This window comes from Petaurus breviceps, unplaced genomic scaffold, assembly GCF_028583685.1.
Source record: "Petaurus breviceps papuanus isolate PSGF00001 unplaced genomic scaffold, PetGlider_PUasm1.0 90822, whole genome shotgun sequence".
Classification (NCBI taxonomy): Eukaryota; Metazoa; Chordata; class Mammalia; order Diprotodontia; family Petauridae; genus Petaurus; species Petaurus breviceps.
In genome coordinates, this window is record NW_027187351.1 from 24,852,408 (window position 1) to 24,865,558 (window position 13,151).

A 13,151-nucleotide genomic window follows, 5' to 3' on the forward strand; every position below is an offset into this window, starting at 1 on the left:
TTCCTTCCTTCCTTCCTTCCTTCCTTCCTTCCTTCCTTCCTTCCTTCCTTCCTTCCTTCCTTCCTTCCTTCCTTCTTTCTTTCTTTCTTTCTTTCTTTCTTTCTTTCTTTCTTTCTTTCTTTCTCTCTTTCTTTCTTTCTTTCTTTCTTTCTTTCTTTTTCTCTCTTTCTCTCTTTCTTTCCTTCTTTCTTCTTTCACAAAACCTTAAACCCAGTTCACTCTGAAGCTCATAGATTGGACCACAATAGGTTCCTGCCCAAGCTCCACTTGATGGCTGTATTTTGGATCCTCCAAATGAAATGTCAATGTCAATGGTACCTATTTCTCTTTGGAACAGCAACCCCGAGGGTCTTCCCCTCCCAGCTTGATTTTTTTTCTTGCTTTCTAATTAAAGGGGTCATCCGTTGACTCACTTCTTAAAGAGGCCTGTTCACTGAATGGGTATTACCTCACTCTGAGTACCTGAAAAGGCCTTAGCCTAAAAGGACCAGGGTCTCCCACTGCATCCTAGGTCATCTCCAGTCATCCTGATGAATATCTGGTCACTGGATCCAGATGGCTTTGGAGGAGAAGGTGAGGCTGGTGACCTTGCAGAGCCTTCCTCACTCAAATAAAAGTCAACTGCAAGTCATGTCACCATTTCTCTGATGCCATGGTCCTCTTCAAAAACAAAGGACAAACACAACAACAACAATCTGAGAGAATACTGAATGCTTATGGATCAAGTTTCCAATTTAAGACACAAGGATTAGTGTGCTACAAGTCATCCTGTGAAGATTAGGTTATTTTTACTGTTGAAATGTCTTTGCTGTTATTTATTTACATAGCCTTTTTTGTTCTTTTGGACTAATTGTATCATCCTTTCATGACTTTTTAACTGTGTCTACATAGGCAAAGTGAATTAGAGAGTTAAGATAATTAGATAATTTGAGCAAAACCACACTATTGAGGAAAAAACCTGTGTTGGTTTTGTTTTCAGTCTTAGATGAAATTATACAAATTGATAATCTATATGATTCAAACTCTCTTCAATGACTCATCCTCACTTCACTCATGTAAACATAAACAAAAGCCAATAGCTGTATTAGAAAATCTTTGATATCTTCACTATCCACAAAGAAGTGAAGTATTACATTTTCCCACCTCCATTATTTGTTAGACTCCCAAAAGTTTGTCAGGTTTCAGTACTGGAATATCAGTGATATATAAATTAATTCTTTATTACCACTCTCCCCCAACCCCACAATAATGGAGAATAGTGGTACAGATAATACAAACCATGAGATAATCCATAACTTATTTTAATTGGGTTTTTTTTGGCCATGTGCCACATAAGATTTTTTTTATTATAGCAAATTTACATATGGAATAATGTTTTGCTTGGCTAGTAGTAAAATTTGGGGGTCTGCATAATTAATAACAAGTAGTAACAATGGAAGGAGTCCCATGAAGAGTTCTAGAAAGGAAGCCAACATTTTAAGGATTGCAAAGCATTTTTCACAAATTGGCTTATTTGATCTTGATAGCAAGAATATTAGGTAGCATTAACATAATTCTTTAAGAAATGCCAAATGCTTTATAAATGTTATCTTATTTAATCTTTCCAATAATCCTATGAAGTAGGTATTATTGTTATTCTCATTTTACAAATAAAGAAAGTGTGGTTCAAATAGATTAAGTGATTGCCCAGGATCACACAGGTAGTGTCTCAGGCAAAATTTGAACTCAAGTCCTTTTTTAAATTTATTTTTATTTTCAATAAGCAAGCATTCATTTTTCCCCTTCTTGCCTACCCTCTCTCCTCCAACTTAGAAGAAAAAAAAGAAAAATAAAACTTTGATCAGTCATCCATGCATTAGGTCAATAATTGGTAATTGATTATCATTTTAGGAAGTTCACATTTACCATGTAATTTTTTAAAACGTTTAAAATATTATTTAAATATTCCATTAATATTTTCTAGCAAAAACATTTTTTCCTAAGTCCAAACATGATCATGTTAAAAATCAGAGCCTAGTTCTCTTACTTAGGAAGCCCTATTGTTTTGGGATAGGTAAAAAGTGATCTTGGCAGGATATGGAAAGACTAAAGGATTGTATTGTTTAGAATTGTTCATTTAGCCCTTTCTAAACACTTAATCAAAGTTTTCCATCAAACTTAATAGCCATATATCTATATTATAGTCTGATAATCTCCAAATCCATTATAGGGAAAATAAAGGTTGTCATGACTACTACATACAAAGTTAGGCCAACAGAATATAATTAATATATTAGAACATTTCTAAGCTTCCCAGTACTTACCTTAGATTGTAAATATATACATGTATATATATATATAATATTCTAATCCCCATGAAAGTGTTATAGATTAACATACTTATCAAAATGCTACAAAAGTTTTACTTTCATCCATTCTGAGATACAAGTAATTCCTAATTAATAAACATCTGATTTATAATGCATCTCATCTACAAATGACTACCCAGGAATTGATTCAGCAAATTGAGCATAGGAATTTCTCCTCCCTTCCAGGTTTTTTTTTTTTGTTTTGAGGTTGTTTTTTTTTTTTGCTTTTTGGAGGGAGGATGGCAGGGCAATTGGGGTGCTTTATTCACAGCACCACCTAGCCACCCCCCCTTCCAGCTTTTTAAAGGGCATTTCTCTCCCTCTTTTCAAATTCCTTTCTCCATCTCTGTTCCAGATCATACCACTGCCTATATTTCACTTTGAATAACTCTAGTCCTCGCTTCTCACCTCATTCCTATCCTACTCAAGGGTGCTTACAGTGGCAAAAATGTCAATGGTAAATGAGAAAGAGAAAAATAAGGGAATGATTCAAAAATTCAATTCATCAAACACTTTTTAGGTACCTACTGTGTGCAAAGCACTATGCTCCATACTGGGTCTGTTAGAGAATTTAAACATTGGTCCTTGCGCTCGTAAATCAGTCAGTCTAGTAGAAGAAAATAGTGATTACAATAGGGCCCTATAATTGTAGCAGAAAAAGAATTGACTTTGAAATGAGAGAAGTTCAATGTGAACTCTGTCCCTGCTCCTTACTACCTTGACTTTGGTCCTTAGCTTTCTTATTTGCAAAATGAGGAAGGTATATTAGATAATTTCTAAAATTTTTTCCAACCTTTTCTCTCAAGTGAAGATTAGTGCATTTAAGATGAAGATCAAATTGCCCTGTATTTTCCAAGATGGGGATTGACCAGGAGAATCTAGTAAGACTTTATGAAGGAGATGCCATTTGAATCAAGTTTTAGAGAATAAACAGAAAACCATCTGGCATTTGTGGGAAGGAGTAATGTTGGGCAACAAGGCTTGGCCTTGGTGGGCTGTTGACTTTAGCTTACTGTACCTCAAACACAACGTTCCATCTTCCAATTTGGGGAATTTTCCCTGGCTGTCCCCCATACCTAGAACTCTCCCTCAACATTTTGACGTCCTTCAAGTGTCAGCGAAAGTCCCATATTCTGCAAGAAGTCTTTCCTACTCCCCCTTATTCTTAGTGTTTTCTCTCTGAGATTATCTCCAATTGATCCTGTAGATTTCTAGTTTGTATAAAGTTGTTGGCATGTTGTTTCCTTCATGACACTATGAACTTCCTAAGAGCTAGGACTTTAAATTATTTTTTTCCTTTTGTCTGTTTATTTTTCCTTTCTTTATATCCCTAGTGTTTAGTAAAGTGCTGACATTCAGTTGATGCTTAACAAATGCTTACTGGATTGACTATCATTTCAATATCTCTTATCTATACCTACCTCCAGGTTCATGAAAGATCATATATATAAGACACTGATGGCATATTTGGGGGACAGAAAGTAGTTCAGCTTTGAGCATGTGTATGGCAAAAGTGGAGCAGTTTGACAGCACACTAGGTAGTGCACGAGTCCTGGAGTCAGGAGGAACTGAGTTCAAATATGACCTCAGACACTATCTGCATGACCTTGGGCAAGTTACTTAATGCAGAGAAAGAAAGGAAGAAAGAAAGAAAGAGAGAAATAAAAAGAGAAAGAGAGAAAGAAAGAGAGAGAGAAAGAGAGAGAGGAAGAGAGGAAGGAAGGAAGGAAGGAAGGAAGGAAGGAAGGAAGGAAGGAAGGAAGGAAGGAAGGAAGGAAGGAAGGAAGGAAAAAGTAAAGATAAAGAAAAGAAAATGGCATGAAACAATATTAGAAAGGTAGATTGTGGGGATGGGGGGGAAAAGGAGTCAAACTTAACTCAGTAGGCATTAGGAAGCCACTGATGGTTTTGAAGGAGCAATGTCTTTAGAGGTATACTATGCTCTAAATCACTATTGATTAGAGAAATGCAAAAAAAAAAAAAAAACTTTGAAGTACCACCTCACTCCAGATTGACTAAAATGACAGAAAATAAAAATGAGAAATTTTGATGGGGATATGGGGAAATTGGGACAGTAAAGCACTGTTGTTGGAGTTGTGAATGGATCCAACCATTCCGGAGAGCAATTTGGAACTACACCCAAAAGGCTATGAAACTGGACATAACCTTTGACTCAGCAATACAACTACTATATCTGTATACCAAAGAGATTTTCTTCAAAAAGGGGAAGAATCTACATGCACAAAAATATTTATAGTTCTTTTGTGGTGGCAAAGAATTGGAAATTTAAGGCATGCCCATCAGTTGGTGAATGGATAAACAAGTTGTGGTAGGGGTGGCTAGGTTGCACAGTTAATAGAGTACCAGCCCTGGAGTCAGGAGAACCTGAGTTCAAATCCAGCCTCAGACACTTATCACATAAACTAGTCATGTGACCTTGGGAAAGTCACTGAACCCCAATAGCCCTGCCCTCTCCCCTCCAAAAAATAGTAAAATAAAATAAACAAGTTGTGGTGTTTGATTGTGATGGGATACTATCATGCTATAAAAATGATGAGCAAGATGATTTCAGAAAAATCTGAAAAGTAGTGATTTTTTGTGAATGTGAAGTGAGTAGAACCAGGAGAACTGATGTGAAGTGAGTAGAACCAGGAGAACAATGCACACAGTAGCAGCAATATTGTATGATGATCAACAGTGAATGACTTACCTATTCTTGGCAATACAATGAGACAAGATCATTCCAAAGGACTTGAGATGAAAAATGCTGCCTTCTTCCTGAGAAAGAGCTCATGGAATTTGAATGCAATCTAAGCATACTTTTTACTTTCTTTATTTTTCTCATTTTTTAAAATCTGTGTGTTATTTCACAACATGACTAATATGGAAATGTGTTTTACATGAATGCACATGTATAACCAATATCAAAATTCTTGCCTCCTAACTGAGAGAGCAGGGGACTGAGGGAAGGAGGGAGAGAATTTGGAATTCAAAAGTCTGAATTAATATTAAATGTTAAAAATTGTTAAAAAATTAAAATGTTAAGAAGTGTTTTGACACGTAATTGGAATATATATACATATATATGTGTGTGTATGTGTGTGTATACATACATACTTATATAAAATAGAGGAAAGGCAGGGATAGAAGGCAACCATTTTAACTACCTCATGCTTCCCATTTTTACTAAAAAACAAACAAAAAACCTTAGGCTATTCCCCGAAGTCTGCATTCTTACTTCAAAGATGAGAGGATATAGCTGCAAGGCTTCATTCTGTTCTACCATGGGGCAGGGAAGGAAAGAAACTGGCCAGAAGCAGTCAATGCTTACATTCCAAAGGGAATTCAATTCAATGTAGTTTTAGGCATTGTATCATACAGCAGGGGTACTAGGACAAAAATGTAACTCACCCTCAGTCAATAATAGTCCCTTCCCTCAAGGAGCTTACATGCCATTGGGAGGTCTAACAGGACACATACTGGGACACAGAAAATTTGTGCAAAGTAGATACAAAGACTTTTGGGTGGGGGCTTGTAACTAGTAACTGGGGGCTGCCAGGGATAATTAAGATAGTTTTCCTATGGTGGCATTGCGGTTGATATTTAAAAGAAAGGAGGGATTTTATAAAGCAGAGTGGAGAAGGAACCATATTCCAGGGATAGGAAAAAGCTTGTGCAAAGGCACAGAGACAGGAAATGGAATGCCATGCATGGGCAGCAAGTGCAGTCTGGCAGGAACATAGAGTGAATGTAAAGGGGACAGTAACTTAAGCCAAAGGGTGACAGGTTTTATAGAGCCTGATCGTGCTATTGGAGGTATACAAGATGTACACAAGTAAAGAAATTCAAAATATAATGCAAAGAGAAAGAGAGAGATAGAAATAGAGTGTGTGTGGGAGAGAGATAGAGATTGAGTGACAAGAGAAGAGAGGAGAGTGAGAAAGGGGGGAAGGGGAGAGAGAGAGAGAGAGAGAGAGAGAGAGAGAGAGAGAGAGAGAGAGAATTCATAAGTAGTAGTTGGCTAATGACTGGACTTAAGAAAAGCCTCATATAGGAAGTCATTCCTGAAAGTAGGGATTCTTTGAGAAAAGTAGCAAACCTTTAGAGCCTTTAGAAAAGACAGAGTGTGACGAAAAGAAAGGGTATGGAGAAACATTGCCTCATTCCCTCACAGTTCTTCCCTATCCCCAACCTTACCCCAGCACTTGCTTCCTCTACTTTCTTCTCCCCTTACCAATGGAACCTCTCCCTGAAGTCATGAAGTGTATCGCCAGAGGTTTGAAGCTAGGGAAGGTCACATATAGTTATTGCCTAGGGGTAAAATGATGGGAAATTCTCCAACCTCACTGGAAAGCTGCAGTAGGACATGTGTTACAACCAACATACAAACACATTTTCCCATAGGAACACTACTTAAAGTGGTGATTTGCTTCACGGTGAATATTGTTAATGCAGTCCTATACTTCAGATACAGTATAGATTAAATAGGATTTGAGACTGTCCTGAATTCCTAATAGCATTGTTTCTATGAGAAAAGGCATCCAAGTGTCAAACAACCAACATACAAATTACCTCTGGGAACACAGCTTGTTCATAAATCAGAGGCTGCCTCTAATTTCATACATAAAGCTCAAATAAACATTTTCATATTATGTACAGCACATCAAATAAAACAAAAAAACTCCTACAAAATAAACATTATTTTGATCATTTGAATCCACTTGTATTGCAATGTTTAAATGCCCAGGAATGATAATTTAATTTTGAAGATAAGTACATTCAGTCATAACTAACAATTCTTGCACCTGGTTTGGGGATAGAGGTGTGACCCCAGGAGGCAGAGGGGAGGAAGTTGTCCTCAGAGTACCACAAGTTTTCAATGCTGTTCTTTCTGGATGGTGAGGGTGGGGGGGAATGTGAGGAGAGGAATCTTGCTTTGGGAACTTACTGAAAACACTGAGAGTGGGATGAGCCAGAGAAGTAAGAAGATACACATAAACACGCATGCACACACATCACTACACACTATTTGTAAAAGAGACTTAAGGGATTGTTTTTACCATTTATAGTACATAGATTTATTTATAGTATTTAGTTACCACTAAAGTGATAATTCAAGACAATGATATGTATCATTTGATTTGGATACCTGGTAGTGCAAATGCTGACTTGTGAATGCTTTATTTCTCTGTGTCTTATGAAACATGGACCACAGTCACTCTGACATTTGATTAATTTTTAAAATGATCACCGTGGTAAAATTAGATGAATGATCTGCCTAATTTTTACCCCTTTCCTCCCAAATCAGTGTAGATGCCTGCTTTGGAGTAAAGATAAAGAGAAGTTGGACCTTTAATTTGAACTTACCAAACCCAAATAGTGACTTCTTTCCTGCAGAACGAGTAAATCACATCCTCAGCTGTCATTGATTTCGCCTCTAAGCTTTGTGTGTTTGTGAATTAATAAATTATAGTACTTTCTCATGCTAAATAAAGTTTTATCATTGATTAGGCCCCACGGGGGACTAATTGCTTTTTGTTTACAAAAAGAGCCAATATATTGAGTTTTAGGAAATGTGCAACCTCAGACACCATAATGGATTTTATTTGTGGGTCTAGTTTTAAGGATTCCTAATATTGAAATGTGTACTCATTCTAATGCTTGTTTACACCTTCTGCCCAGCAGAACAGCTCCTAGGACTAGAATTATATGAAACCATAGCTAATCTTCTCCCTCTACATATTGAAACTGCATAAAATAATTACTGTAGTCATGAGCCAGGAATAACAGTAAAATAGCTAGCATTTCTATGGTCCCCTAAGGTTTCTAAGGAACTTTACATTTATTATCTTATTTCATCTTCACAACAACCCTGGGATGTGGGTGCTTTTATTAAATCCATTTTAGAGAAGGGGAAAATAAGCAGAGGTTAAGTGACTTGCCCAAGGTCATACATATAATTAGTATCTGAAGTTGGAGTTCAACTCAAGTCTTTTTGCTGCTAGGTTCAGCCTTCTAGATGACAAGAAAGCCAATCTTCCATAAAAGTCTTAGCCTCATATCATCACTTTCATATTGGTGACATAAGGTTCTAAATGCTAAAGGCTAGTTCTTCATAATGATGCTAAGCAGTAACTTTGCATCATATTATTTTTTATCAGCAACCTCCACCCTCCCTGCTGCAGCTTAAAGGTATCTGCAAGATGACCTAATAATAAATGCCATTGTATCGGATAGTGCTATCATTTGGAACAACAGTGACTGTGTTGATCATCCTAACCCAACAATGACAGTGGCACATTGTATATTAACCAACTTCTTTTTAAATCTCAGATTATTTTCAGCTATATAGCAGTATAGGATGCCTTTCCTTAGTAGTGACTGTTAAACTGTAACAAGATCTACCAATCTTGGGGTGGCTAGGTGGCGCAGTGAGTAAGAGCTCCAGCCCCGGCGTTGGGAGGACCCGGGATCAGTTCCAGCCTCAGATACTTAACACCCACACCCACACACACACACAAAACTGGCCATGTAACCTTGAGCAAGTTACTTAGCCCCAATTGCTTTAAAAAAAAAAAAAGATCTCCCAATCTTCTTTGCAGAAGTAGGAGATGATATATTAACTGTCAAACTCAGCTCATGTTTTGATTAGTGGGAAATAACTATTTATATAGCACCTACTATATGCCAGCACTGTTCTAAACACTCTATAAATATCATCTCATTTGATCCTCATGACCGTGGGACTTAGGTGCTATTATTATCCTCACTGTACAGTTAAGGAAACTAAGGTAGATGAAGATTAAGTGATTTGCCCAAGATCATACTGAAAGTGTCTGATGATTGATTTGAATTCTGCTTTTCCTGACTCCAAGTTCAGTACTCTGTCCACTGTGACTAAATATCTAAAAAAGATAGACCTTATCTTTGGTTTGACTCTAATAAGATGAAATTTAATACAGGAAATTTTTCATATTTTTATCTATGTCACTAATGCAAGATTGCAAGTCATGGTTTGAAAGCAGTCTGCCTGAAGAAAATCTTGTAGTTTTAGTGGACTACAAGATCAAAACAAGTCAACCATATTTTATGGCAGCCAGAAAGAGAAGATGATCTTGGCCTGAATGAAGAAGCAGAGATTCTGAGAATAAGATTTTAGCCCTGGAGTACTTTTTGTCAGACCACATCTGTGGTACCGTGTTCCGTTCCAAGCATTGCATTTCAGAATTGACATTGGTAAACTGAAAAGAATCCATCAGAGGGCAGATAGAGTGGTAAAGGGTTTCAAGCCCATGGTAAATGAGGATTTGTTGAAGGACCTAGCCATGTGTAGACTGGGAAAGAGATAATATAGGAAGACATGACCACTGTCTTCACATATTCCAAAGGTTGTCTTCTGGAAGAGGGATAAAGTAGGATTTAAAAGAGGTGATTTTAGGCAGAATATAAGGAAAATCTTTCAAACAATTAAAATTACCCCAAAGTAGACCAGGTTGCCTTCATAGGTGGCAGTTCCCCATCATTGGAGATTTTTAAGAAGGAATGGGTTTGGGGCGGCCAGGTAGCACAGTGAGTAAGAGCATCGGCTCCAGTGTCGGGATGACCTGGATCGAATCCTGGGCTCAGACACTTGGCACCCACCCAGAAACACCTGGCCGTGTAACCTTGAGCAAGTTACTTAACCCCGATTGCTTTAAAAAAAAAAAAAAGAAGGAATGGGTTATCTGTTGTAGTAGGGTTTCTTTGGGAGGCATAGGATGATCCATAGCCCAAAAGGTTCCTTTCTACTTTGACATTTCATAACTTCCTGGTTCTGTGAACCAAATCAGTTAACAGATAACTTTAGAAAGGGGAGAAAAAAGAAATTCACATGATAACTTTGTTGTCTGTTTGGAGGGACTAGCGAGTTGTACAAGGTAGATTTGCAGTTTCATGTGTAATCATTTTTTATGGGACTGCTTTTTTATGGGAATGCTTGCCTTGTTCTGTAAATTGAAAATAAAATAATTTTTTAAATAAAAAGACCAACATGCAAAGAACAGACACTTCAGCTCACAAATGAATAGCTGAAAATAATCTGAGGTTTTTTTTAAGTTGATTAATATACAGTATGCCACTGTGATTGTTTAATGGGTTAGGATGATCAACACAGTCACTGTTGAGTTCCAAATGATAGCACTATCAGATGCAATGAAATTTATTATTAGGTCATCTTGCAGATACCTTTAAACAGCAGCAGGGAGAGTGGAGGGTGCAAATAAAAATATGATGCAAAGATATTGCTTAGCATCATTATGAAGAACTAGCCTGTGGCATTTAGAACTAATTGATGGTATAATCAGTCACATAGCGTTGTGTAGATTTAGAAGGATTTTGATCTTGGTTAACTTATGCTGTCACAAACCTGTTTGAAAAACGTTCTTATCTTAAACAAACCAGAACTGTAACATTTGTGATTTGCATTTCTCTTTTTTGTTTAAAGGGAAGGCGAGGCAAAACAGGGCCCCCTGGAAAACCAGGACCGCCAGGACCTCCTGTAAGTAAATAAGGATGGTGACTTTTTTTCTCAGTGATGGCTGTGGCTTTAAATTATGTTTTGTTTGTTTTCAGTGTTTTAATTTTTATCTACCCTTAACTTCAATACTCTAGACACATACACATGTACCTAGTAACCCCAGAAAATACTTCCTCCTTCCTTTTCAGAAGTGTTGGATTCAGACCCAAGTTGCTAATACTCATGAGTACCACCCATAATGCAGCTGCTCAGTTGTTCCACACAGACTCTGTGTAGGGAGTGGTGATTTGGGGGGAGGGGAGGGTACAACCTGTACTTCCTGCACTCCAAAAGCATCCTCTATGTCAAAAGTCTGCTGCCTCCTGGACATAACTATTTCAGGATTCCAAAGGGATAGACCCTAGCTCTGTTCCTGTTGGATTCCGCTTTTGCCACAGTCTTAAATTACTCCCCTGTGATAAATAAAGACATTGTCTGTTCTGTATGACTGTTGTCTATGTTCTCTCATATATTTGACATGGGAAGTTCACCCACTGTAGTGGAGTCCTTCCTCACTATTTCCTGACATCCAGAGAATATCACTGGAACCCTCTAGCTGTCTGTCATCCTTTGCCCTTGCCTATCCTCTGTTCCCATCATTCATTCCCATGATGGCATCATCTCCTCAGGAGTCTTTAAGATCTTCTGGTAAAAATATGAGCTTCCTGAGAGCAGGGACCATTATCTCTTTTTTTTGTATCCCTAGTGTTTAGTAGGCATTTTGAATACTTGTTGAATTTAATAGACCACAGAGAGGCTATTGAATGCCTAAAACTTCAGATCTGGAAATGATCACATAGATAATGTCACTGAAGAGGAAGAAAAAGGAATAAGCATTTAGATAACACCTATTATGTTCTGTGTACTGTACTAAGCACTTTACAAATGTTTTCTCTCCTGAAATTTATGGATTAGGAAATGGAGGCATATCTAATAGAATAGGAAACTGAGGCACAGAGAGGTTATGACCAGTGTCACACATAGTTAATTAGTGACAGAAATGGGATTGGAGCCCATGTCTGACTTGCAGCCCAGTCACTCATTCTAATACACTGAATAGGCCACTAAGCTTACTACCCAAAGGGCCACTTAGATTTTGTACAAATGCACTAAGTGAACAGGATAAGTCACAGCTGATCCATTTATTTCTACCACTCTGTCCATCCAAGCGGATTTCCACTTTATTGATTTGACTGTGGCAATTAGCCCGAAAAGAATGGATTGAGCATCCTGGGATGCAGTCTTTCAGAGACTCTGCATTGTTGGCTTTTATCACAATTTTTTTGGCAAGATGAAGAACATGAATTGGAATTGCCAATTATTGTCTGGTGTTTTAAAGGAGAGAAGCTATTGCATGCTAACAGGGCAGATTAGACCTTCACATAGTTTACCAAATTCATGAGGTTGTGTTTAAGAGAGGATAATGATTGTCTCAGAGGAGGAATTCGAATGATGAAGGCCTTTGTGATTGAGCTTGCCAACTGTCTGAGTAGTGTAAAGGATTAAATCTCATTCAGGAATGAGTACTGGACTATAGATCAAATGAGTTTACTGAAGAATTAAAAAGATTAAGAAAGGCATAACTATATGAAAGGATTTATAGCTTTGGATGCCAGCGGTTTTTTACTTACAGGCAAACATGTATGTATGATTGGGCAGTGAGAGGGCTGAAAATGAAATATTGGCATTGTTGTACTTAATGTATGTGATTCAGAATGTAAACCCAGACATAGGTCTGATGCACTATGTTCATTAAACCTTGAAATGCGCAGCATTTGCAAGAAAAATTGGTTATCTGTCCTAGGATTTTTTTAATATAATGATACCCAATTAGCTGGACTACAGTAAACAGAAAAAAAATCCATACAAGAAGGAAAAGATTCCTTTAACCAAAGGTTAAATTTTGATAGGAAGCTAGAGCAAAAACTTGACTATACTGGCTGTCATCTCGTTCAGTATTTATTTTTTCTGCCTCTTGGATAAATATATGTCTGCTTAAACTACTTATACAAATTAACATTTTATATATCTTTTGTTTTTACTATAGTAAAATTGATTAACTATAGACAAGAACCCTGTAAAAAAAATGAATCAACTCAAGTTTTATTGTTTTTGTGTTTACATTCTAAGAGAGCATTGGCAAGAATGGTTTTGAAAAAGAATCTGAAGCAATTATTTCCCTAATATAACTCAGATTTTCATAGGGCTTTAAGGTAAAGAAAATGCTTTCCTTCTAAAAGCCTGGTGTG

At 37.2% G+C, this 13,151-nt stretch overlaps 1 protein-coding gene across 1 annotated transcript in view; it reads left to right on the forward strand.

Annotated features, from left to right (window-relative positions):
* The window catches only part of COL19A1 (collagen type XIX alpha 1 chain), a 426,484-nt gene that overhangs the window by 242,902 nt on the left and 170,431 nt on the right, over window positions 1-13,151 (forward strand). Inside the window, exon 17 of the mRNA XM_069070725.1 lies at window positions 10,831-10,884. Coding sequence (XP_068926826.1) covers window positions 10,831-10,884 — 54 coding nt within the window. The remainder of the gene's footprint in view (window positions 1-10,830; window positions 10,885-13,151) is intronic.